Source organism: Corvus brachyrhynchos, unplaced genomic scaffold (assembly GCF_000691975.1).
Source record: "Corvus brachyrhynchos isolate BGI_N302 unplaced genomic scaffold, ASM69197v1 scaffold407, whole genome shotgun sequence".
Classification (NCBI taxonomy): domain Eukaryota; kingdom Metazoa; phylum Chordata; class Aves; order Passeriformes; family Corvidae; genus Corvus; species Corvus brachyrhynchos.
The window spans coordinates 1175966-1203564 of NW_008239056.1; the positions used below are offsets into that span (position 1 = coordinate 1175966).

Here is a 27599-nt window from a genome sequence, read left to right on the forward strand (position 1 = left end):
AATCCAGGGTGAAATAGGGTTTTGCTTGAATTGGGGGCTGTTGGAAATAGACAGTCCCAGAAGGATATTTGAATCTGAACATTTTGGTTTTTAAGAAATGTCTGAGAACCAAATAAAGCAATAATAGTCTTATGAGGCTTCCAGAGGACCAGAAAGTTCACAGATGAAGGGGTTTAGTGAGAGTGGAACCCTGAGATAAGTTACAGCTCTTGGTTTTAAATGGTCACATTAGAGCTTCTCAAAACCAGGGAATTAAATAAATTGTTCTGTCAGAAGCCTAAACTTTGCAGGTAGACAGAGTCATTTATTTGATTGAGTAGTGTTGGGTATTGAAGCAGAGATGATCACCTTGCATTAAGAAAACTGTGACTTTAGAAGCGTTGGTGATTTGGGGTATTTTTCACTTTTAGTGGGGGACAGATCATTTGTATCAAAGGGAGTAAGCTCTTGCACTTTAAAAATAGTCACAGTGATGGAGACTTCATTCATGTCCTCTTGTCCAGCCTCATCCTTGGTATTTTAGGACTAAAGTGCAATCATCATATCAAGAATACTATAAAAATAGTTAATTTCTACATGCTTTTCTGTGCATTTTGTTTCTATTTCTGAAGTTTTACTAAAGCATTTCTAGTTTGTTTTGATTATTTGTTTGTTTAAGTGTTCTGTGCTAAGGTTAAAACCTGCTAATTCTTTTGCATAAGGCAGAGCAGAATTCGCTTTCCCTTCTGGAGGAAATCCAGAAGTGTGAGATGGATCCCAAGTTTTTACAGTAAAAGAATGATGAGAGAATTGCTGTCATCCACATTTAGTATGATTATAAAAGCTTTTAAGGTGGTGAATTGGAAAATGTTTTTTAAATCTTCCCATTTTAAGATGGGGTGCAACTATTGAGTGTAACAAAACAAATTACCTAATATCTGTTTTTAATGCTTTTGCAGCCAGAGTTGGGAAGACATCACTAATTATGTCTCTTGTCAGTGAGGAATTCCCAGAAGAGGTAGAGCACTTTCATTTGTTTTCTAAGTTTTATTTCTACCCTGTCATATAATAAGTTAATAGACTCTGCTTTAAAGTAATGTTTAAAAATAAAATAAAGTTTAAAACTGCAAAGATGACTTCAGGAAGAGTGATGTAGGTAAGTTTAAATATATCTCTGCATGAAGATTAGAAATTTAAGTTTTATGTAAGTTCCTTTCTTATTTTTCACATTGTTAATTAAACTAATTGTTTTATATGTGATGAATGGTAGGTTTTTTAGGGAGCTATAATTGGTCCAAACTGGCAGCATATTTCAGCATATAAATGGGAAGGTGCTGAAAGAGACAGGACCATCAATTGTTTGGGGGGGGGGTATTGCATTTAAAGAGCGAATAGACTGCAAAATGATTGAGAATGAGGAATTAAAAAGTCACATTGTATAACTTATACGTAGCTATTTTTTGTAACTAAGCAAGACATTGCCTTTACTTCTGTCTTTGAAGAATATTTTACTGACTCTTGAAGTAAAAACTGCAGAAAAAGCTAGTTGTACATATTACTCCTTTAAAAAGGCAGCACATAGTTTTCTTTATACCATAAAAAGAAGCACAGCTGCTGCAAATAGTTAAGCTTTTTACATAGAAACATGAATGTTTATTTCTTCTGATCACAGGTCTTAAAATAGACCTCATGTGCTGCTCTTTGAGTCTGCTCTTCTCTGGGTTTAATGCAAATCAGTAGGTTACCACAGTTCAGGAGTCAAGATTGGATTGTAAACATAACTGAATTTTGTTAACGTAATTGAATTTAGTTCCTAACCTTGCAGGTAAAAAGGAGGTCCGGTTCCTGTTCTTGAAGTGCTCAGGGACCCGTTCCTTTGGCAGGCTGTTTGTTAGTGTATTTAGTGAGTTGTAGTCTTCTGTTCTCTTCTCAGCTTCTTCCTGCAGTATAACCTAGAATATTTCTCTAAATTCTTGTGTAGAGAAAAAGCATAATTTATATATAACACAAAACCTCCCTGAAATTACAAAAATAACTTTTAGAAAAATACTGCATCCTATAAAAGCTGCTGAAAGAGACCTGCCCAGTTCCTTAGGCCAGTCAGGTGGATCAGAGCAACATTATGGGGTCTAACAGGCACATCAAGCTTGAAAATAGTGTTTAATGTACAGGGTGTTATCAGTAATCACTCTTGAAGAAGATCTCAGCAGAGCCTGAAGCTTTACAAAGAGACATTCTAGTGGTGATTGACTTTTCTTTTTCCCTTGTTTTACTAAAAGTAAAGTATCATGAAAATTCAGTGTCAGCAGGTGAAAGGCAATAAATAGATGTGCAGGAGATTTTCATTAAAATTAGGTTTAAGTTACTGAATATGGCTTAGTGTTCTCTGGAAAAAAGGGCTATCAGAGTTTACAGCATTTTTCAGAATAAGTTTTTATTAGTAGCATGTTTTGCTTTTCAGGGTTTTCTGAATTTAATGTTTTGCATTGTCAGAAGCAAGGATGTTGTCAGGTTACAATTGTATAAAAATTGAGACTTGTGTTTTGTCTGTCATGCTTGTTTAGGCATTGGATAGAGTGGATTTAAGTTTTATAGAAGCATTATGTATCCCTTAACAGCACTGCTTTTCTGCAAAGCTTGCAGGAAGTTCCTTATGCAGTAAGTATATAGTAAAGAATGAGAAGATAGCAGTGACTTTCAGTACTTAAGAAAAAAGAAAAACAAACAGTACTTGAATAACTAAACAACTTGAACAACTAATATTAGTTGCTCTGTTTTAAGCTAACCAAATGGCAGGTGTATTACAGTATATGACTTTTTTCACTGTCAGGATTATCTTGAAAGTCTCTTTCTTGCTGTTCCTTTCAACCCCAGGTTCCACCCCGAGCTGAAGAAATCACCATTCCAGCTGATGTCACTCCTGAAAGAGTGCCAACCCACATAGTAGATTATTCAGGTAGGGACCGCTCAATATTGTCACTGATGTGGTATGGAATTGTTTGTCTGACTCAACAGCCCCTGTAACAGTCAGACAGGTCTGGGACCAGAGTTGCAGGTGGGAGAAGTCTACAATAAAGTAGAAATTTTCTGAATTTCTAAGTTAGGACACCTCATAATTTTGTGTCAGTTTATTCTTTTGTATTTTTTTCATGCATTTTAATCTTATTACTGAATAGATGAATAGGTTCACTATGAAGGTTCATGTGCCATCATAAATCTGTGCAACTGTTGCACAGCTGTAAAAGCCCTTCTGCCATTTACAGTGGAAGCCAAGAGTTAGGCCATGTTAGCAGGTACCTTCCTGTCTTCTCTCTCCCATCACTGCTGAGGAAATGCCTTTGATGTGTTTAACCATCTGGAAAAAGAAATAATGCTTTGTTGTTGTTGGACTTGACCTTAAATTTATGTGGAGTGAGTTTTTCTTTCTATTGAATGAATTTTTCATAGATTCAGTTAACAGAAGCTTGGTATCACTAAAAAAATCATCACCACTGTAATAAAATTAACATATGTCATATTCTGATGTAAAAATTTACATTATAGAAGGAAGGGGCTGTTGAGAAACGTAGAAGGATGCAAACTGTGACTTGTTCCAAAGAGAACCTGTCTACAAATACAATTATTCCTCTTCAAAATAGCTGTAAAAAATTGATGTGCAACAGACTGTTTCTGTCTTACAAATTAATGGACCAATTTCATTATTGTTTTCGAAGGAGCACTCATTAGAGTATTTTTTAAAAAGAAGTTTAAATATCAAGGCTTTGACAAAGCTGTCTCATAAGCATTCTGAAATACCCTAGTTCAGTTTCAGAAGTTTTTTTATTTTGTTGGCAAAAATTTTAGTATTAATGAATAACTTACTCTATTGAATGCAGAAGCAGAGCAAAGTGATGAGCAGCTTTACCATGAAATATCACAGGTAAGTGTATTTTAGTGTTTGCTAGAAAATAGTTTTGGGAAAAATCTTTCCTTCGAAGTTCTCTGCATTAGATGGGTTTCAGTTTGAATTGAAGAAAAAAACCTTTCTTACTTGGCATTTTCTGTTTTGTTTTGTTGCTTGTGCTATAGGAAAGATTTCTCTATTTAAGAAATCTTAAATAGAGAAAGTAGATACTGGCACTGTGTTGGTGAATTGAGCTTAAGCTTTGTCCTTCCAAGTGAAAGGACAGAACCTAAATATTCTTTAATCAGCAAGCCAGTTTTGTATAAATAATTCTACCCTGAAAAGATCCATTTTTCTTCTTTCTATCACATGGTACTATTGGATTTATGAATAGCACAAGCTTTTTGGTGACTTTGTCATCCTTTCTGATTCCTGTTTTCTGATTCTGATTTTCAGTTCTTTCTGAGCACCTTTGCACATTTTCTGCACAGTCTGTCATGGTGTTGTGTTCCATTTCTGGCATTTAGTTCAGTGCTTCAGTGGAGGCTGCACATCATGACTCTTCAGTTTGGATTTCCTGGTGGCACAGGTCTCTGCAGACACAAGCTGTGACTATCACACTGCAAGACAGGCTTTTTGGCACTTCTCAGCATATAAATTCTTTGTTTTAATCTCTTGTTCAGGCTCCAAGTAGTTTAAACAAGTCAGGAACAGAGTTCTAGTTATGTAGTTCTATAGTTTACTCTGATGTTATTATGTATGGTCTTTAATTGTCTCTGTTGCTCAGGGGTTTCTGAATGGTGGAATTCCATGCTTTTCCTTTCTCTTCATTGCAGGCAAATGTGATTTGTATAGTCTATGCTGTTAATAACAAGAATTCTATTGATAAGGTACAGTAACACAGTTTATCCCATTATTGAGATGTAACTTGTGCACTGCTCATTGATATCAAGATGAAATCTGGATTAGACATTTTAAATGCCTGAGATGGAGTTTGAGATTAGTTGTTAAGAGACTGAACAGATGTGGTTTTGCTTCTGCTCCATTCCAACATACATGAGTTTTTAGTCATTTCACTTGTCTGAGAAAGTTGCTCATTAATCAACTCCAATTTTTGTTTCCTCCTTTGTGGGTCAGTATGTGCCTTTTTGGGAAAGAAGCAGTAGAAGTTGTAGTGAAACTTGTACACGGTTCAGTCATATTTAATTTGAGTATGTATTTTTCATGTCTGTTTTTAATCCCACTTTAGGTAACGAGTCGATGGATTCCTCTCATCAATGAAAGGACAGACAAAGATAGCAGGTGCTTAAGTAAAGATGAGAAATGTGAATTAGGCTGCATGTCAGTGGGTGTCAATGAACGGTGTTGAGGATATTAATTGTTTAAGAAAATCAAATTCTAAACTTAAAGTTTATTTAAGAAGTCCAAGCAACAAGAGATTTGAAGTATGTAGGTCTGTTACATGTGCCAGCAATGTCGTTTATTTTGAATTTCGTGGCCAGCTTTTACCAGGTGTGTTTATATTGGCTATGGTATAACTAGCTTTGTCTCTGTGGTCTGTATAGCTTTTCTACTGATGCTGGTTTGGGTAATAACAATGTGATTAGTTGCCATTGTATTTAAATATGTGGGTTTCATAGAATCAACAAGAAGTACATTTATGTCTAAGTGTATATCAAAACACTTATTTAAACTGTTGTCGTTTAGTTTTGCCCATTGCCTCCAGTGGTATTTAATTACATCATGAAAATAATACAGTAGTTTCTGGTGGGAGATAAAATGCTAAATTAAGATATTTTATCCATCTGTCTTTAAAGCTCTTAATATTTTTTTGTTTTTAGGCTGCCTCTTATATTAGTTGGAAACAAGTCTGATCTAGTGGAGTATAGCAGTATGGAAACTATCCTTCCCATTATGAATCAATATACAGAGATAGAAACGTGTGTAGAGGTATGCAAGACTTTATGAAGTTAAAGCAAGTAACAAAAAATACATTCGTGCCAAGCATGTATGGAAACTTTATAGTAGAGAAAGGGATTTTTTTTTTCCCCTAACTCAAACATGAGTAATTATAAAATATTTCAAACATGAGTAATTATAAAACCAGCAAGTTTATATGTTATCTTTCTTTAGGGAAGATTACACTATTGTATAATCAAATGTTACAGTTAAATTCTAATATTTAGAGCCTCCTCACATCCTTGCCTTTAACAAGGGTTTAAATTTAAGCCAGACAGTTGTCTGCAAAGTATTCAAAATTGATTTAATATGTGTGGATATGTCTCTTTTCCTTTTTTTTTTTTTTTCCGAAGTAGAGACAGCTTTTTGATTTCTGTTCTTGGTATGACAGCAAATTGTAGTGAAACTTCATTTGTTAATTAATTGAACAGGTACAGGGGCTGGATGTCTTTTTTCCAAACCAGCCCTGTACCCACAGGAGGGGACTAAGTCTTTAAAAATGTGATGCTTACTTAAATTTCAGAAGAAATCGCCAAATAGCCAAGAAACTAGCTCATCAATGTGAGGATTTCTCTTTCAGTGTTCAGCCAAGAACCTGAAGAATATATCTGAACTATTTTATTATGCACAGAAAGCTGTTCTACATCCTACAGGTCCTCTTTATTGCCCAGAGGAGAAAGAGGTATTTATCCATAGATTCTCAGAGCAAATAATTTGGGAGGAGTGAATCACTTTTCTGTTCTTTCCTTTTCAGTGAATTTTGCATCTCTTAGTGTGTTCTGTTACCAGCACCCCACCCCCAAATGTCAGGCATTGCATCCCAGAACCATGGGGGTTGTTCAGTGATGTATTAACCTGACCTGTCTTTCCTCTTCGTTCAAAGCAGTGAAGACAGTTTTTTGTTGCCCATGTGAACTGCTGAGTAAAGCGAGAAGCTTTGCTAGTGGCTTTGAGCCAAATGTAATGTGAACCAAATTATGTCTTCAATTCAGTTCTCTTTCAGATGTACATTTCACAGTAACTCCATTTATTTCAGGGAAAGCACTCTAGACTTGGCCTGATCTAAGAGAATTTTTTTTCTGAGAATCTTGTGAAACTTTGACAAAAGGGATTAGAAACAAGTAATGTGGCTGGTTTTTAGGTATCAGGTGGTTAGCTGAGTGTATTATGAAGGAGTATGTTTTTTTAAAAAAACAATTTCCTGGGCAAATACAAATAGAATCTCTGAATGTATCCATTTAGTATTGGGCAGTAGGAAAGTTGCTTCAGCAGTACTTTGTTAAGTAGAGAATCAGAGAATAACCCTGTTTTGATTTCTTCCATCAGAATCATCTATATGAGTTAGTAATGTTGTGATAAAATTGTTGTGCTGAAATCTTTTTGGTTTTCCCAAACCAATCTCTATGCAATCTGTGTGACCTCTGTGAAGAGAAGAGTCCATCATCACAGTAGTTGTTGAGAGAGAATTACCAGTGTCTGTTTTCCTTCACTTGGAAGGTATCCTAGCAGTTCTTTTGTCCTAGAGATAGTCCATATGCTCAATGCTTTGCCTGGTAGATGAATGAGCCCTGTGAAGGTTTTCAGTATTTGATGTTTGAAGTGAGTTGGCTGTAGTTCTAGACACATTTAGTTTTGCAAAGCACTGGGATTTTAAGGTGTTTTTCTTTTCCCCACCAAAAATTGTTTTGAGAAAAAAAAAATTATTTAGTTGTTTCTCAAAGTTTTCTATATCAATAAGACTGAATTTAGAGAACTGAGTTTTATTTTTTTTTAGTAACTTAGTAGTGCCACCTTCAGCTTGTGAAGAGCTTGAGATTCTTCTAATAATTGAATAGAAAAACATTTAATGTGGAATAATTGCTTTAAATTTATGGATATAAATTTGCTAAATCAATTTTTTATTTCCTCTTGCTTTTTACTTTTGTGTATATGTGAATGAATGTCTCTGTTCTGAAACTGTAAATGAAGACTAGTGTGTGTTACCATGTGATTGAGCTGCCTGGTGTCATTCAGTGTAATCTTTTTATATTTAAGCCTGGAGAGATACTGAATTTCCTTTTATTCCTTAGATGAAACCTGCCTGTATTAAAGCACTGACTCGCATTTTTAGAATTTCTGATCAAGATAATGATGGTACTCTCAATGATGCAGAGCTCAACTTCTTTCAGGTACCTTGCTTATTCTTCCACCATGCTTAAAGGTGAACTATATAACTCTAGAAAAACAAGTGATTGGTTTTGAATAAATATAGTAAGGTAAACTGTAAGGGAATCAGGCCTAAATACTAAGCCTCAACTGTGGCATAGAAGAATGGATTTGTAAAAACAGAAGTGAAATTATTTTTATTTCTAACCATTATTCAAGTTTGAGTTCAAGAGCAAAATTTAAAAATCTATTAATGTTCTTAAAAATAAAATACAATTTGTACACCTTTGTTTCCACTAAGAAATTGCATTGTCCTTAACTAGCTTATCAAAATGTTTACGGCTGTATTTCATACAGGATATGCTGTTTGTCCAGCTCAATAGACAGTGGTCCTAACATGCTTTTTTTGGGTTTTGTGTTAGAGAATTTGTTTTAATACACCACTGGCACCTCAAGCTTTGGAAGACGTAAAGAATGTAGTCAGGAAAAACCTAAGTGATGGAGTTGCAGATAATGGATTGACATTAAAAGGTGAGTGTTATTTAACTCTTAAAAGATGTGTCTTTATACAATTGATAAATTGTATTACATGGAAAAGGTGGTCTTTTGGAATATGATCTCTGTCTTGATTCTTTCAGACTGCAAGAGCTGAGCTTACTAAACAGTGATATCTCAGTGTTCTTAAGCCCTGGGAAGTGCTAAACAAAAATCCTACCCAGTTACTTTGATACAAGAAAACTAAAAGCAGTCTTCCATGAGACCCCTCTCTAGGCAACTCCAAGCTAAAGCTTTCTGGTTTAAACTGTTGAAAATATTGGGTTTATTTTCATACAGCTGAGTTCTTCTAAAATGCTGGTACTGAAAAAAGCAAACAACAGCAGAAAACCAAGTGTATTGTTTGAAGGAAACATGATTTCTGAACATTCAGTCTGTGTAGATAATGCTGTAAATATCACCCAGGAGGTTTAAAGTTTTAATGTACATTTTGAGCTTTTTTGTTTTCATGGCTGATACTGATTCTATTGAAAACACTTGTAGCAGGTAAAGCACTTCAGGGCCTTAAGATTTCACCATTTTTGATTTTTAGGTTTTCTTTTTCTACACACACTTTTCATTCAGCGAGGAAGGCATGAGACAACTTGGACTGTTTTGCGTCGCTTTGGCTATGACGATGACTTAGAGCTTACCCCAGAGTACTTGTTCCCTCCGTATGTATCACTGATTTCAGCTTTCTAAGCTTGAGTTCAGTCTGTGCTCCTGCTTTGGCAGGAGGAAAGGGTTACTGTAGTGTGTTTATTTAACACGTTGTTACATCAAGTACCTCCCTTACTTTATGACCACCCAGCCAAAACCTTCATGTGACTAAACAACATGAAAGAAGAACTCTCTTGTGCCAAATCATGTTCTGTTCTCTTTCTTCACAAGAAAGGTGGCAGAAGAGATTCTTAATACAAAACTGGAACATAAATCTGAGCAGTTGCTTATTGTATGTGGCATCAAATTCTAAAAGACTTGTCAGTGTTTTTGTAGCATTTGAGACCTATTGAAAATCCCCAAATTAAAAAGTTAAGAGATTGACCAATTCTGTGGCTTCTATTCAAAAATGTAACTGCATAATTTTTTGTTAAAAAACTCCAAACCCCAAAGTACAAAAACAAAGCAAAACAACAAAAATGTAACTATTATAGAACTATATATCATATAATATAAAGGCACTCACTCATCAATTTAGAATTCCTAATAAAAAGTATATGCTTTGATCTATGTGAAGATAAATTATTAAAGTTAAGTGCCAGGGTCAGATACTAAATGTTACAATTCATAAAGTATGTATTTTGAGTTTTAGTATTCCATAGTTCATAAACAATTAATGCTTCTTGTATTTGTTTTTGTTTCCAATAAACAGCCTAAAAATTCCCCCTGACTGCACAACAGAACTAAATCATCATGCATACTTGTTTCTTCAAAGTATTTTTGATAAACATGATTTGGTAAGCATTTAATCCGAGTGTGTATGCGTCCTTATACTTAAGAGCCTTAGTTTGCCAGGAGTTTTGCTAACAAAAACATGTTTTTCTCATTATGTCATTTTATTCAGAAACTGGCTTTAGCTTAATCTATGGAGTCAGAACTGACCTGCTGCTTATGATTGTCTGCAAGGAGAGTTGGCAGGCATAGTTGTAGTACCAAATTGTTTTTAACTAGCTCATATGTTTAATCTTACTAAAAAACAAGGAAAGAAAAATTATTAAAAAGGAAGCAGCTCAGTTTCTTGAATCTTGCAAGTATACAGCAAGAAAATACCAGTTTAGAATAGACATGAATTAAATTATGTCTGATACTGTATTTTGTTTCAGGATAGAGATTGTGCTTTATCTCCTGATGAATTGAAAGACTTGTTCAAAGTCTTCCCTTACATGCCATGGGGACCTGATGTGAACAACACAGTTTGTACAAATGAAAGAGGATGGATCACATACCAAGGGTTTCTCTCGCAGTGGACGTAAGTGTGATAACAGGACATTTTAGTAGTTGAGAACTATGGGTATGATGATGTGTTTATAGATTCCTCTTAAAAAACTACTGGAAAGAGTAGAAGTTTAACAGTTGAAAATTGACCCAAGCAGCCAAGTTTCTGTAGCCATCCAGTGGCCTGATCTTCAGACTGTTATAACCTGTTCAGGATTTGGCCAGTATTTAGTGCTAAGAATGAAGAAGTGTGCCTTCAAAATGTGGAAATCTTTATGATCCCTGTTGAAATGTTATTGCTATTTTTCTACTCTTTGGAGACAGTTTGAAAAATGGTGCTTAATAAGGAGGGGTTTTTTTTCCAATTTAAAATACAGAAAATGGGAAAAACATTATTTGGGGAAATAAGAAAATACAGTGTGGGCTGATAAGCCTCAGCAAGTAGTGTTCTGGTGACCAGTAAGACTGATAAAGTTATCACCATTTATTCTCAGAGACTTTTGTCCTTCAGTACTGCATAGTGTCAGGAATGTTTCTATCATGTCAATCTAGAGATAGGAGATAAGGATTGTTTCAGTACTATAAAGAATTGGTACCACAGATGGTGACAATTGAAAGTTCCTTTTGTCCCCTCTGCCAGACTAACCACATACCTGGATGTTCAGCGTTGCCTGGAGTACCTGGGTTATTTAGGGTACTCCATACTTGCAGAACAAGAATCTCAAGCATCAGCAATTACAGGTAATAAAAATTTGATACAACAGAGAAATTTAAATTTAGAAATATACTAAAGAGTAAATTGTCTAATAGTTCATCTATTTTTATTTACTCCGTCGCTTTCTGCTCAAGTGAAACCTTTGATTTAATATTTTTGAGAGATTGTTTTGTGTGCATTTTTGTGTTTTCACATACATGCATGCATTTATATCTTGTGAAAAATATTTTTGGTTTTCTGAAAGTGACAAGAGATAAAAAGATAGACCTCCAGAAAAAACAGACTCAGCGAAATGTCTTCCGATGCAATGTTGTTGGAATGAAAGGCTGTGGGAAAAGTGGAGTTCTTCAAGCTCTCCTTGGAAGAAATCTGATAGTAAGAAACATGTTGCTTATATTCACCTATATATGCTCTTGAGTTAAGATTAAACAGCAAAAGTGATTGATCTTAGAGCTTTAATGGTTGTTACTGAGTTTGGAGAGTTCTTTGAGGAAATACAGAATTACTAAGGAGGAGTTCAGGTTTTTTTGGTTTTGTTCTATTCTGGCAGTAGCTATTGCATGCAATAATGACTTGTACATCATAGATTATAGCTATGCATTTCCTTGCAAAAAATGCCGAAGATTACTATAATTTTCATTCATTAGTAAATAGAGTAAACCAGCTGTTCAAATCTAACTTAAAGGGAAAAGTTGCTGTGATGTAACATGAAATTCTGCCTTTTCAGAGACAGAGGCAAATACGTGCAGAACACAAATCTTACTATGCCATTAATACAGTCTATGTATATGGACAGGAAAAATACTTGCTGGTAAGGTTGCCTCATTCTTGTTTGCCTAAGACTGGTTAATGTTAAAATTCTGTGAATTATTCAGAGCCTTCTGCAACAAACTGGTTTTAATTCTCTCTTCTTCTTAATGGGAATTCCCCCCAATTATTTTCTGTCCCAGATACCTTCTGGTTTTTTATGTAGATAATTTAGCTGAACCTGTTCAGGACCCGTTATTTTTGAAACCTTGTCCTGAGTTGTGCAAAACCTAGTCCTTTTATGATCACACTGCAGGGTATCAAGTTATAACATGGGATAAATGATCAGAAGTCAGTCTACCTATTCAATAAGAAGCTTCTGTCACATGAGGTGATTAGAATGGCTACAATTAGTATTCAGTGGGAGAAATCAGTTCTTTAAGGCTTGTTCCATTCTAGTTTTCCTTTATGATAATATGATCTCTTTCTTTGTTTTCTGAGATCTAGTCCTCTGCTCTGGTTTTTCTCTGTAGGATGAATGCCCATTTCTGTGGGTGTCTAAACCTTTGTTTCAAAGTAAATATCACCTTTTTATGCTGAGGTGGTGATTGCCTGCAGATGTGATGTTAACAGCTCACATATGCTGGCTGCATGGTAAATTCCTACTATTCTTTTTCATTAATTCTGCCTATTGTCAGTCCATTAGTTTGAAGGATACATAAAAATGAGCCATAAAAATTATGAGACAAGTTTTAAATTCCTTTAACTGCATAATGACAAGCTTTTCTTCCTCTGCAACCTTTTTCTTTTCCAGCTACATGATGCTGAGACCATATGTGATGCTGTCTGCCTGGTATATGATGTCAGTAATCCTAAATCCTTTGAATACTGTGCCAGGATTTTTAAGGTTTGTAGAGTTTATATTTACAAACCTTTACATTTATATTTCTTCTCACTGACTAAATAGGCAGTGTCAGTTACCTGACCTGTACACTGGTTCTAGTGCTTAAAAGACATTTTATTTTTAAATGCTGGTTATATATCATGATGCAGTAGCAGTGATGCAGTTCTGTTACTCATACAAAGCAAACATCTACTTTCCTATGTAAACTACTCTGCTTCTAGAAATGCCTGACTTCAGTGCCATGAATATATCTTAATGCTGCTGCAACCAGTTCAGTACAGCCTGTTCCAGGTTGAATGTGTCATATACTGTTTCTTTCACTTTTTTTTTTTCTTTTAATTTGCAGCAGCACTTCATGGACAGCAGAATACCATGTTTAGTGGTAGCTGCCAAGTCCGACTTGCATGAAGTTAGACAGGAATATAGCATTTCTCCTGGTGAATTCTGCAAAAAACACAAAATGCCTCCACCCCAAGCCTTTACTTGTAATACTGCTGATGTGCCGAGTAAGGATATCTTTGTTAAGCTGACAACTATGGCAATGTATCCGTAAGTACCGGAGCTGTTCTGTTTTCCGTGTGCATGGTCATACAGCACCACTCACTGCATGCCATCGTTAGCCACAGGATGGAAGTGCCTCACCGAGCTTTAGCAACAGAGAGACATGAATGACCTGAGTAGAATCTTTATTTCAAATTGAGGAACTTGGCACATATCCAACACAGAAATCAGTCTCAGCTGTTGTTGCTAAGGTGTTTTTTAAAGAATACCCTAGTTCATCCAGCTCAAGATGCAAATTCCAGTGAATAGGGTTCTGTTTGGTCCTTATTGGGGATACAAAAAGTGTATCAATTTTCATATCTTGGTGTTTTTGAGATATTCATGAGTGAGCTGTACTGTAATCGTTGTTGATAGCTCAACTTGACAGCTGATTACAAGCAATGGCACCTTAGCGCACAACAGTTCCCCAAATGTACTGCTCAAAGTACTTTTTGTTTTCAGGGTGTTTATTACTATGTGCTTTAGTTCATTCATCTAATAAATCTTATCATTTTAATAGAATTTTTGTATAAACACCTTTGGACTTCAGGTGCAATACAGTTAAGCTCAGATTCCTCTTCACTACACATCTCACTGTTGCTAAACTCACTTTGCATCTCTTTTTTTGGTGGGTGAAGCTATTTAATATGGTGATGAACTACACTAATATTACAGCAGATGGAGTCTCGTATGACAGCTGACATTTGCTTTAAAATAAATAGAACTAATGTCACTTTCACCCAAAATAATAGGGTATTTTTAATTATTTGAAACTGAATTTACTGAATTACGTCTGTAAAGCTTTAGTTTTGGTTTTGATTTTTTTTTTCTTCTTCTGTTCATTTTGTAGCACTGGAATACTGGGAAACCACTAAACTGTAGCACTGACCAAATGTCTGTCATATCAATATTCCCGCTTCTCCTTTAGTTTTCAAGCATGTGTGTTTGGTAGGGTGGGAAAAATAGAGGCAACGCTCACCCTGTAAAGAGGGCATTCGAAGTGGTAGAAAATGTGGCTTCCTTTCCTTTGAAAAAGGGGTGTTATCTATTGCTGTGCAGACATACTCAGAAGCCTTTAAATGCTTCCCTTTTATGGGAACTTGTATAAATTCAACAAACATTTTCATTCATGTTTGTGCTTCGCTGTTAAGATCTGTATATGGTGGTAATGCCAAAAGACATAGAACCTCTAACCTTTAAATTCTGCACAGCTGTAGTTGTACCCTTTCTTCCCCAGTGTATTTTTTTTCTCCTCTCCTTACTCATTCAAATGTACCTTTTATTCCTAAATCTCTCTCTTGGTTGTGGCACAGTCCTAATGTGCACCTGATTTGATGAGCAAGATTTCAACTCCTGTCCTTCTGTGTGTTTTCGCAGCCATGCCCGGTTACGCTGTATGTGCGCCTGCAACAGGTGTACATTTTGCATCTGTCAGAACTTCCTCAACTCAGACTTGCTGCAATCTGTAAAGAACAAACTCTTCACTGCAGTTCTTAACAGGTCCTTAACTTTATTTACTAGGTACCAGGTGTGCTTTTAAAATAAAGGGTGTCTTTGAAAAAGCAATTGGTAACCTTATATACTGCAGATTTTTCACTCCATATCCACTAAATAGGCTGATACTTTAATAACTGTCATAGAATTATCAAACTTGGTTTAACTTGAAGATTCTTTTGAGCTTAGTTCAGTCATTTTTCTGAAACATTACCAATTTGGTTGTTGATTCAGGCTCTTTGTGATTGCAGAAATACTGTGCGGTAATTAGGACTATGTTTTTAGGGAACTGCTAATAGACATTTAGTAGTGTCTACAAATCTGTGTAATGTTTCTCACTTGAGACATTACAGGGTGGTTTAGTATTGATTAGAGGTAGTGCCTTTGAGATATCAGTTACAGAGATACTTTCATAAAGGCACAGCTTGACTTACAGCAGCATCATGCAACATATTACATGTTTATAATTGCTAGTTGGATATTTGGGAGTTCTTAAAATTTCTGTGTGTGTATGTTATGCTTGGTTTACACAGAGAGTGAGCATTTTGTGTTAAAAAAATAATCCAGATCTTTTAACGTCCAGTTCCTCTCTGAAGTGGTAAATGCTTAAACATTTGCATTTCCAGACACTTTTGGAAAAACAATTGGTAAAGAGAGATAACTGGTTTTCAGCCTTGAAAACAGTACTCTAGCTTGTCCTGTATGTACTGCACTGGTTTTGACACACAGGATTTACTAACACTTCAGCACTTGTCATCACACACAAGCAAATGGGAGTTCAAACCAAACAACTGTTGCAGTGCAGTGGTTCCATCATCCACAGCCTTCTTGGAGGTTTAGATGGTAAATGTGTTTATTTGAAGGCCATGGTTGGAATATCCTGACATGCTGCTGGTCCATGTATGTTACTACTTGTTAGAGGTTTCAGATTTAGCTGCTCCATGTAAGAGTGTCTGTCTCCTCTAAATGCAAGTTACACACACGTAGGAGGTCTGCTGATACACCCACCTACAGGACTGAGCATTTTCCTTGTGAAATACCACTTTAATCCAAGATACAAGTGTTAACCACAGAGTGAGAATTCAAGGAAGGGTGAAAAACTCATTAGCTTAGGGAAAAACTCATTAGCTTAGGAAAAAACTGAATGAGTGAGGCTCTTCATGTTGCATCTCTTCTACAGCAGTCATCCCATAGACAGAAATCCTTTGAAACAGCAATCTCCTTGCATATTGTCACTCTAAAACTTCATGAAGCAGTCACTACTAGAAGATCCCAGCTCTCCATTATGGAGGCTGAAATCATCTGTAACACATCTTCATTTTTTGGAATGGTTTTGGGTTGCTCCATTCGCTGTTGTGGCTTGTTTCTCTCTTGTATTGGTTTTTTTGAGTCGTGCATTAGACATTGAACTTCATTCCTCTGAAATATTGTCAGGGTCTCAGGGTACTGAAATCTTTTAATGAGGTTTGGGATGCTGTCATTCCACACCTTATCACTAGGGAGTGTGGAACAAACATAGGAATCCACTACTGACTAAAAAGTCTCTAATTCAGGGTAAGAAGAATTCCTCATAGACACTTCCCTCTAGAAAGAGGAATTATTCGCTAGAATCCGTTTGTCTCTCAGTCACTGGGGTTTGTTGCAGGTTTCCAGCATGCTCACTTCATCTCACCAACTCCCTAACCAAACACCTTGCTGCAGGTTATTTACCATTCAGCACATGAGCTGCTACATAACTGCACAAATGGTGGAGCTGGGATACCTATAAACAAGAGGGAATAGCTCCCAGTTGTAGGTGTAGGAGGGTAGAGATGGATTTCTTGTATAAAAATCATACATCTAATGATAGGTGATTAGATTAGAGAAAGCATTTGGATCAAGAAGGACTTTCTGATTCAGTTAGTTTCTATAACTTTTCTTATTTTGCCTTCACAAGTGCTTACCGTTAGGTTAGATAGTTGGGCTAAAGTTAGATAACTGATGAAGGAAGGAGGTTTCTTGAGAGTACTTTATTGTCCTGATCCCCTCCTATTTCTTTAGGCTGTGGAAGCTTTTCAGGTAAATTGAAATTTTTCACACTGGACTCGCAGTGCAATGTGTTGCTACCTAAGACCTAAACACTGTTACCAAGGCATAATATAAAATGATGTTTGAATATTCCCACCATAGTAATTAAAGGAAGAACACTGCCTCTGTGCAACTGAGAAACCTGTTCATGCCCCCCCTCAGTTTCTCGTCTGTGGACAAACTTCAGAGGCTCCCCTGAGGGTTGCAGGCTGTCAGAAAGGCAAGCTCAGCTTGGAGATTGCTGTGTTGATTTGAGCTACCCAGGGTCACACTTCAGTGGTTCTTTGAGGAAGGAGGGACAGCATTCAAAGCACTGGACATGCATGTATGAGACTTGCTAATATCCTGAAGTATTTTTATACTTTTAATTTGTTCTTTCCTTCAGGTGTTCACTTGTATTTGTCTAGCTGGCACCTAATCTCTTTTTGCTACATTGTTTTACCAAAAGCAGGATTTCTGCTTTTGTCATTCTAACCCTTTCTTTAATGATGAGCTTGGATTTTTTGGTGCTTTTTTCCCCCCTTGGTTTCAAATCATCCATGTTACCTTTTTCTTGTACAGTAGTGGCATTTTTCTGGCTAAGTTAATTTCAAAATAAGACGCTTCTAATGCATGAGAATTCTGTTGTTCAGCAAGGAGACTTCTCAGAGGATGGTTTTCTTCTAAAGCTTTTAAAACATTGTAGAACTGAAGTGAAATTCTAGTTCCATATGAAACCTGGTTGTTTCAGGAATTGTTAGTAAGGTTTTGCTTTCTGTGAAAACCTTCCTTCTGTGAAATTAAAGATAAGACAATACATTATTATTAGATTTTCCTGTAATAATGGGAAAGTTCTAAGAGTAATCCAGGATGTGCAGGGTATGCAGTTTACTTTTCAAAACTTGTGTATTGCTATTAAACCTAATTGCAGAAATCTATCTCTACACTTAAGTGTCCCTCAAATTAGGACATTGCTAAATGACATCCCAATGTCATTACATTAGGGCATTAGAAATTGCTAATTTATTTGCCTCCTCTAAGCTGTTCAATACTCCAAACTGCATAGGAATTTGCAAAGCTGTGGTGCCTGATTTCTTTCTAAATAGAGTATATTCATATGGCATTTTACGTGGGCATTTTTAGGTTTTATGGATACTAAGATGCATTTGGAGCTTTGCACATTTTAGATGACTAATGCATGGCGGAAAATTCTAACTGCTGGACTTAGTTTGCATCCTGGGAAAATACGTGCCTGAAAGGAAGCTGCAGCAGCTCGTGCAGGTTACGTGATGCTTTCGGAATTCAGTTGCTTATATTTAATGGTTAGAATCTTTGTCAGAGCAGGTGGCTGCTGCTGCTGCATGAATTTGCTTAGAGTTCTGGTGTGAGTAGCCATGTGAGCAGCCTGTTGGCCTCACCACTGTGCTTTTTAAATGCTTTGGAAGTTACTGTAAGAATGTTTTTGAACTTCTGTATTTAAGGATAAACCTTCCCAGACCTGGGAATTATTCTGCTGCTGACCTAGGGAAAAGTGTCAGCATTGGTCTGTAACTCAGCAGTTTTCTGTGTGTACCCATGGCAGGCATGCTCAGTTAACCTCTTAGTAAGTGCGTGTGATTAACTTCTTGAGAGTTGTTAAAGTCTCTTGAAGAAAAGACTGTTCAGATTTCAAAGATCTTATTCAAAAAGTGACAAGATACTTGACTCACTTTTAAAGGTAGGTTGAATTAAAATATGCCCCTTTTTTTTCCCAAAATGTGCATTAAAATCTGAATTTTGTGCCAAAGGTAAAATTTCTAGACTTTCATATATTTGTGGAACTAATTGTATGATTAAATGCACAGAGCAGCCTGTCTGGAAAGTTTGAAACATCATTTTTATTACTAATAAGCAAGAGTTCCAATTATGGCTTCATTTCAAATACAGCTTCATTTATGGAGTCCTGACTTCTGCTCTGTGTGTGTATAAGTGCACATTTATACAGATGTTTTACCCCTGGAGAAAATTTTTTTTCTAATTCAGGGTTACTCTCTTACAAGGCAGTATATAACAAGGCAGTCTATAACAAGGCAGTAATAATTTCCACCACTGGTGAAAATTAGTTCCATAAGCACAACTAGACTGAAATAAAATTCGAATGTTGTTTTTTGAAAAGGTAGAAATTTTCAGTGTGTATTGAAAAAACTTCTTGTGCATTATCGCCACCTTCATGTTAAAGAACCTGTGCTAGAATCAAATATCGATCTTTTTATTATCTCAGATTTTTTTTGTTCTGTTAATGGTAGCTAAACAGTATTAGAGATTAAAGTTGTAAAAATTGATTTTATGATAGCATAAGGAATATTGAAAGAAGAAAAATTGGGTGTTTTACAAAGTTGTAAAGCAGTTAGACATCCATAATGTTCTGAATTTCAGTAAGCATTTTTGAACTTCAGATTTTCAGGCTGAGACATTCAGAGTAGATTTCCTTGAGGCTGTAAGTCCCTGTCTCAAATTAGTTCCTTATTTAAATGAAAGAGTCTGCTATTGTTAGGCTTAGAAAAGGGATCAAAGCCAATTTAGTCTCCCTTTAGACATTACAAGAGGATTTTATCATGGCTGAGAACATATTAATTGTTTTTAGAAGAATGAAGCAGTGCTCAGCAAGTTTCTGCATACCATTAAATATGGACATGTGCAAAACAAGGCAAATTATAGATAGGAATCAGAAAATCTAGATGTGAGAGATAGTGCTTTATGAGGCAATGCATAAGCATTAATTTGCAACTTAAACATTAATTTCCATATTTAAAGGAATGGAGTTTAAAATTGTACAAATAGTTGGGCATTTGAATTAACCAAATTAAACTGGAGACTTGTTAGTTATACAAATACTCATCCAACACAGCTTGTCATGTAATCTGTTAAAATCATGTTACCTTCAAGTGATTTATTTTGCATACACAGATCAGTTTTATAATTTACAGATTTGTACTAAGAAGTAACCCCAACTACCACTGTAGTGATAAAATACAGTCTTTGAGTTCTCAACAGTAGTGGGATCTCATCAGTTTTAGGGTTGATGTGTTGGAGTCATTCCAGAGTGTTTAGCACAAGTGCTTCTGTATATGGTGCAGGAGTATTGCAGTGTCCTGTAGACAGACACATGGAAGCTGAGGCTGTGGAGGTGAAGTGGGAAGAAAAATCCAGTTTCTTAAGAAGGTTTCTTTGTCCTTAAATCAATGGCATTTAGCTACATGAAATCATACATTTTGCTTAGCTTATTAAAAGCACAAACTCGATTTGTTTCTGGTTTCCCCAAGCACTAAGTTTTTAACAACTGCACAAGAATCAGGGGCTAGAAGGCTAAAAATCAGAAATTCTCTGGGCTTTGTGATTTGAGAGGGTTGCTGTTGTTGAGCCATGCAATGAACTGCATTGTGCATGTGTGTGAAAAGGTTAAGAGTCTACCTAGCTGAGGTGGGGGCCATGCTGTTAGCAGACGAGGAGAGCAGGATTATGCAGCAGGTGCACGCCGTCCACTCTGTAGAAGATTCCATCTTCATGGAGTCATCTCTTGGCCCACGTTTGCTTGAAGACAGGTAACAACAGCCAAACCCAGGTGACCTTGCCATTGCCTTTTCCCTGTCTTCCCCTCAGCAAGCCACTTGACATCTAGTTTGCAGAGATTTTGTCAAAACTAGCTGTAGAAAAACTAACGCTTGCAGGAATTCTTGGATTTGGTGTGTTCCATAACCCAGCAAGACATTCTTAAATACGATCAGGATTTTTTAGGCTAAAGAGCAGCTGTGTGTGCACCAAAGAGCCTGTTCTTCAGCATGTGGTATGACAGAACACTGGTTAACTATGTGGCTGATACGGCTCCTGCAAGTGTCTACTAAAGCATATCCACAACTGGTTTTGTGTGTTTTGATAGCAAGTAGCAATTCCAGCTCTCAGTAAACAGCTTGAGCTACAGCTCTGCAGTTCTCACTCTATGAACTCCTGTGTGTGCTTAGGATCTCTGTGCTCCTTTACTTAGCCCTCCTGCAGCTTCATTGGGTAACCCATGGTGATTAACACAGGCTAAACTATGTAGACTAGTGAAGTTCTGTTCTATCTTTAAACCAAGCAAACAAAAAAATCAACTTTACTATTGTTTAGGAATTTCCTGTGCTTTGAATTATGGCATTTATGATAACTTGTTTTAAATGGTAGCTCCTGCTTCTGGTAAGCTGTCATACTTGAGACTGCTGTCAAGGGTGGCCAGCCATGTTTAACTGAGCATGTTCACAGACTTTTGCAATATTTGGGAGAGTTGGGTCATTGCCTGTCTCCACTGTCATGTGAGATGTGGCTTTTTCTGTCATACAGTCACTCCATACTGTCTCTTTCTGTTGGTGCCATGGTCACTGCTTGTTTCACTCGCACTCTCTCTTAGCTTTCAGCTTGGTGTTGGATGACTGTTTCTGTTGCTGTTCTTGTGACTGCTGGGAAGAAAGGGATTTACAAATGGTTTGCTTCTAGCTTTTGGAAAAATATTACTTGCTACTTGTCAGTAAACTTTTTGGGGAGGGATAGAATAAGTAGATATTCAACAGGACTGGGAAGTTTTTCATGGAAAAGCAGAAATACTAAACTCAACATTTAGAAAAAAAGGAAAAAAAACCTGGATTTTGCTGGACAGAGTTGTTCCCACTATGAGTCATTAATTATTTGTAGCTATTTTTGTGTGCCTTTCCTGAATGCTTGCTGGTACTCTCAAAGGAGACACATCCTCACATCCATGAGTAATGATCTGCTCCTGCATTTCTCCTCAGCCGTCTGAGTGCTCTGACTTCAAGGAGATCAGATGTGAGCAGGGGCTGCAGATCAAATCCAGAGCTTTAAGAAAAGCAAAATGACTGTAAAGTGCTCGTAAGGCTGAATTGTTCACTGTTTAGCTGTGACAAGTGTAGTGATGAATTTCCAAAAGCAGAGTAGTTTAGCACAGGTTGTCTGGAGTTCCTGTCATGGAATTAACCTGGTTTTGTATATGTGTTAAATTTCAGGCATGTGACACAAGCAGACCTCAAGACCTCAACATTCTGGCTCCGAGCAAGTTTTGGTGCTACTGTGTTTGCAGTGTTGGGTTTTGCCATGTACAAAGCACTACTAAAGCAGCGATGATCTGAGAAGAAGCACATCTGGCCCTACCAAATAAATAAATAAATAAAACACTTTTATGTACATTCTGAATGCTTTAAATTCTGCTAGAAATATTTATATATGCAGAGTTACTTTATTAATATTTGTAATTCATGCATAAGATTATTTTAAATTATAGCTCTAACTACAGTATTGCGTAATGTGTGGAAAAAAAGGAATTGCATCTTAACAGCCAGCTGAAATGGCTTAACTTGTGAGGCCAAAAGGGAATTTGTTGTAAATAACCTGTACATATTTAAGCAAGTAAGACATTGCTTGCCAAAAACCTATTCAAAATACTGTTCTTAGATGTTCACCATGGTGACATTCTAGTGTATAGGTGAAATTAATTTTCAGTAGCGTAGACTCAACTCAAGGATCGTTCTTCCTCAAGGACTGCTTATTTATTTCACATTCATCTGAAGTGACTTCATCTTTTTGGACTGTAAGCTATACCAGGCAGAATTTGTGATTTTCATTCATATTTTTAACTGATGAACAAATTTGCCCCTCTAATAATGTATTTCAGGAAAGAGTCACCTTTGCTGTCCTGGCCTTTGATTTTGTATTTTACATGACCAGTGATATATTTAGAGTCTGGTCTTTCTTTTAAAAGGAAAAAAGTAAACTTCAAAAACTGCCAGATCAACTTTATATGCTGTGTGTAACCCCTGTTTTTCATTTTTCACTATGTTGTTCATGAACCAGACAAGAAAATTTGTATATTATAATTTGGAAAGTGTTGCAATTTAATTTCTCACATCTGTCAATCATACCCATTGAAAGCTGTGTATAAGAGAAAACTACAATAGTACACAGTGCCTATTCTACTGTAGTATATTAGTTGCATGGATCACAGTGCATTCTGTAATGGGCTAGAATTACCTATAGACACAGCTTTTTTAATGATCAGGTAAACCAAACATTAAATTCGTCATGACAAACCTATTTTTCCATTGCTGGCCTTTTCAAGTATTTCAATAAAATAACTGTGTACTGTGTCTGTGTTTATCTTTTTCTTCTTTTTATTTCCCTGCCTGTGCCCTGCAAGGTGGAGTTTAACAAAACTTTGTCCTTTATGTCAAAGGATGCTTTCGGTGCCCTCACTTGTTGGAGGTTACATACCTTGGTGTTGCCGTTTCTCTGATCTCTCTCATGACTGCATTGCCTCCAGTTGGCGTTTATTTCTGATTTCTATCAGAAAACCGAAGTGCCTTCGATGATTGTTGGGGAAGATGAAACAGGAAAGTCTTATAAATATGATTGCCTGACAAAAGATTTTGGGAATATGAAAACTACAGGCAACATCGAAATGAAAGCCACTTTTGAAATACCAAGTCTTAGTTACTGAACAACTGGAAAACAATGGTATGGCCGACTGAAGGTAATCCCCTCTTGATTGAACAATACCCTCTGCTTGCAGGCAGGTCCAAGGGTCAGAGCAGACCCTACTAGCTCAGCAGAAGGGGTCCAAAGAGTAGTTTTTAGAAGTTAAGATGTAACACTCTATGGTAATATAAGAACTCTTATAGGCTGTATGTAAATGCTATAGGATTTGTATCTTGTATTAGATTGGTTAGTGACAATTAGAATATTCAGTACAGAAGATGATTTATTGTATTGTAACCAGGACTTCACCACTCCACTCTACTTACTCCCTTACCCACTTACTCTCTTACTTACCTCCTCTTCGCTTACTCCACCCTTACTCTTACACTTACACTCTTGCTCTCTTGGGCCTGCTCCGAGCTGCCGACCGAACCCACCAGTAACCTACAGATGATACTTTAAAGCTCAAATGCAAGTAGTCAAGCATGAACTTTGTTATTATTGTCAAGGACAAAGAGTGGGAGAAAAGATCAAATAGTTCAGTGGGGTTTAGGGAGTTGTGGGCAGTGAATTGGTGAATATTGCCGTGTTGATTAAACAAGCTCCAGCAGTGCGGCGTTCCCGAGGAGCTGTGAGGAGTCCTGGGATCCTCCCGAGGGCAGCCCTCGAGGGACCACCGGCCCGGCCGGGAGCGGCCGCCAGGGGCCGTTGGCGCCGAGCTCACGGGGCCGCGCTGAGCCCGGGACCAGCGGGAGCGGGAAACGGCCCCGTCAGCCCGAACCGGCGGGTGCGGTGTTCCCGGGTGGAACGGCCCCATCAGCCCGGCAGCGGCGGGGAGCGGGTTCTGCTGCACCGCTGAGGGAGGCGCCCCTGCTCTAAGGCGCTGCCCGCCCGCCCTCACGGCCCGAAGCGGCCAGCGCAGGTGAGGGACGGAGCGGATCACCGCCTGCTTATATAAAACAGGCCTTCCACAGTGGTTTGCGGACAGGAATTTTCTTAGGGAAGAGCACTCAAGTCCTAGTATCCAGCTCTGTTGTGGCCCCATCCGGGTGGGTGGTCGGTGTTCTCTGAGGGAGCCGCGGTGCCACCAGATAAGAGTCATGATGTCCCCCTACCACTGGCCAAGCCCTCCTGAATCCGTGAGGATTAGAGTTACCGTGAGGGGAAATTATTTTTCTCATGAAGTATATGATGAAGAATGTCCAAAAGTTAGCTACTGCAGTTAAGTGCTGGGAAGAAGGTGCAGCACTCCAGTCCACTTACTCTCAACAGTGATTTGTTTTCTTTCCTCTGGTGCTGTCAGTTTTCTAACAACTTCTTTCATTTTATTTTTCACAACCAGACTCCATTTCTTGCTGCTCAGTCTGATGCGTGAATTGCCTGACCACGGTGTCAAGTCACTGAGAGGAAAAAGACCTTGATTCATCTTATTTGGAGACACATCCTTCACCCCTCAGCTTTGACCTTTTGTCTGAAAGCTTGTCAGTTCAAGATTCATAGTAAGCATTAATAGTTACCATTGATTTTATGCTGGAAATTAACCTTGACTGACTAATTGGTCTCCATTTCAAACAATTCTTTTGTTTAGGAATGACCCTGTGCTGTGATCCCAGCAGGTGGCAGGTAAAAACAAGCAGACACATCTTAAAATACCGCAAGGTTGACCTGATATGAGAGCTCCCTTTTAAGACAACTGCCCCAAAAAGGGTTAATTGCAGATTTAAGTATTTCCCCAACTATAACCAAAAAGACAACTTGAACCAGCTGCAACCAATAACAGCTACTGTGGCAGAAGAGAGCAGTAGATGGAAGGACTAGAGTGCTTTTTCATTGCTGGACTTGGAAAGTTCTAAGTACAACATGTAACAGGGAGGGTCAGGAGGATGGTCTTTCAACACAAGTTAGAAATCACAGGAGAGGTTGGACTTTATTTTTTCCCACTATTCCTTCTCTTCAGGAGGGAGAGTACCCATGAGTCAGGGGGAAGCCAAAAGGCAGCACATATAGTCAAATTCATACTGATTCTGTGAGGTAAACTTGTGTTGTTCCGGCACAGGGAGTATCGCTGATGCTGGAAGAGTCCTTTGCCACTGTTACGTTTTGGACTTGAGTTTAAACCCCAGTCTCAAACCATCTGTGGTCCTTAGAGGTTTTTTTGCCATTTTCATGAGTCTGAAGGGGTTAATCTGACAGGTCTGATCCAGTCCCAGCTGTGTATGTGCTATCTAATTTCCTCCTAAGGTTGTGTTTGTGTGCAGCATTTTTGGGTTTTGATCCAAAATGCTGCATTTTCCTTCAGAAGTTGCCTCCCAAGTCTGGCCAGCTGGCTGAGCTCTGGTATGGAAATCAAGCTGGGTAGGTTGCTCCACATAGTTCCAATTGTAAGAGTTGGGAAGTTTTGTAAAAGCCCTTTGGGGCTACTTTGGGTGGAGAAAGGACCCATGAACAAACTGTTTAGATTTGTTCCAGAGGGCTTAGCTAACAGATGTTGGCTGGGTCCCTACTTTGAGGTGGGTTTATTGCATATTCATGAGCTGACCTTTTGAGCCACTTCCAATTCAGGGAGGGCGTACATCTACATTTTGTTTGCAGGATTTGGACTATAAAAGTTGGGGTTTATTATCTCAAGTCCTTTCTGTCTTCTGAAGCCCTTCCATGTTCAGTCTGCACCTGCTCTGGGGTGGCTTACAACCTCCCAGTTTATTTAGGCAATTACTGTCTTCCAAGGTAGAGTCACTGGGGTATGCCGGGGAGAAATGACATTCTAAATTGAGAGACTCTCACACACTTGCAAGATGATAATTTGTCTGTAACAAAACTCCTCATTAGAATACTGTTAATTTCCTTTCTGTGACAATTATAGCACAGCACTAGCTCCTATATGCAATTGCAGAGATATTTCCCTGAAAAAAAAAACCACTAGTGAAAAACAGTCCTTAGAGGAGAAAAATGAACTTGTAATTTTGCAGCAATTTCCCACTTTAGGGGGAGTTTGGTGTTGAGGTAAGGAGTTTTGGGGGTTCTCCCTGTTGCTGATTGCATTCATGTTAGACTTCACATTTGGCATTTTCCCACTAGCATCTGGAATCAGAGATGATACAGTCCCCAACTGAGTGGAACCTGTTACCCCTGAAATTCAGCTCATTTATTCTCTCTTTACTTTAAAAACTTGCTTCCCTCTTCCCTACAGACATCTTTAAATGACTGCTGTTTCTTTCTGTTGGCATAGCATATTTTTGCTTATCCATCTGTTTTGAAGTTTTGATGAGGTTTAGTTTTTCGATCAAAAAGAGATTGTTTGTATAATCGTTGTTTAGTGCCTGGAATATTTTGGCAGGAGTGGTGTTAGTATGAGTGAAGTGGGTTAGTGCTTCTCAGAAGTTCTGGATTTGGTATCCTGTTCTTATGCTTCAGGAGAGCAGGCTGGACAAGCTCTAGACCAGCGAGAAATGGCTCAAGGAATTACCTTTAAATGTGCAGAAGATCTGCTCTGTTTCACCGATGTCATTAAGGGGACAGAAGCCCTCCTCTTCATCAGTGGCACTGAAGACCTCAGAAGAGCTTTTATTTTGTTGTCATTTTCCTACTTGAATCCTGAGATAGAAAAGTTCTGTTCAGGTTCAAGGGTCCTGGTTTTACTTCTCTGCTATATGCTCTGCTACTGCAGGATGGAAGATCCTGCTCCTTTTCCAGAGGTATTCTAGCTGGATTTGTTATAATATTTGTTGTTGTGGTTGGTTTTTAAACAAATTGTAGAGAAAAGAGGGACTTCCAGCTTGGTTCTGTACTCGTGCCTGAGGTGTCTCTGATCTGGTACTGGAGCTTTTCATCAAGAAAACCTGGCCTGTGGTGCTGGACTCTGCTCTGCCTCTGTGTTCTGTCTGGCTTTTAACAGAAAGCAGAGGCACTGGCACCATGTGGATCAGCCTGGCTCTGCTTGCCCTTCCCCCTTGCCAACCTGCTATTTCTGTACTAGATTGGAGGAAGCTAAAACTGCTGGATTTTTGCCGGCAGTCAAGGCATTCCTCAAGTTCCTAATCCAGGCTCCAGATGGTTAAGTTGCCCATCCTGACATATAGGAACAATTATGGCAAAAGACGTAAAACCGCACACCAGCCCCTCACGGTGAGACTCCGGGACGCAGAAGTCGTCTGCAGAGAGCCCCGATGAACCGGCACTTCTGGTCACCTGTCCGCGGGCAGGAGGGCAGGGCTGGAACCGGC

The 27599-nt window shown here is 37.9% G+C and overlaps 1 protein-coding gene across 1 annotated transcript; it reads left to right on the plus strand.

Moving 5' to 3' along the window:
- Window positions 1-914: 914 nt before the first annotated feature.
- On the plus strand, window positions 915-23048 carry RHOT1 (ras homolog family member T1). The gene is made up of 19 exons (XM_008637564.2): window positions 915-997; window positions 2854-2935; window positions 3855-3898; window positions 4699-4752; window positions 5112-5164; window positions 5704-5812; window positions 6402-6503; window positions 7891-7989; window positions 8389-8497; window positions 9054-9174; window positions 9873-9957; window positions 10324-10469; window positions 11076-11176; window positions 11395-11525; window positions 11878-11961; window positions 12712-12804; window positions 13148-13350; window positions 14719-14841; window positions 21912-23048. Exons 1-19 carry the CDS (start codon window positions 965-967, stop codon window positions 22027-22029), a joined length of 1890 nt encoding a protein of 629 aa, XP_008635786.1. The 5' UTR covers window positions 915-964; the 3' UTR covers window positions 22030-23048.
- The last annotated feature ends 4551 nt before the right edge of the window (window positions 23049-27599 follow it).

What these genes read in the sequence shown, in the direction of transcription:
- RHOT1 (XM_008637564.2), top strand. Translation starts at nt 965, where the DNA reads ATGTCTCTTGTCAGTGAGGAATTCCCAGAAGAG. An exon ending in ACAAGAATTCTATTGATAAG is followed by an intron (nt 4,753 to 5,111) that starts GTACAGTAACAC and finishes ATCCCACTTTAG; the next exon opens with GTAACGAGTCGATGGATTCC. An exon ending in ACTGTGCCAGGATTTTTAAG is followed by an intron (nt 12,805 to 13,147) that starts GTTTGTAGAGTT and finishes TTTAATTTGCAG; the next exon opens with CAGCACTTCATGGACAGCAG.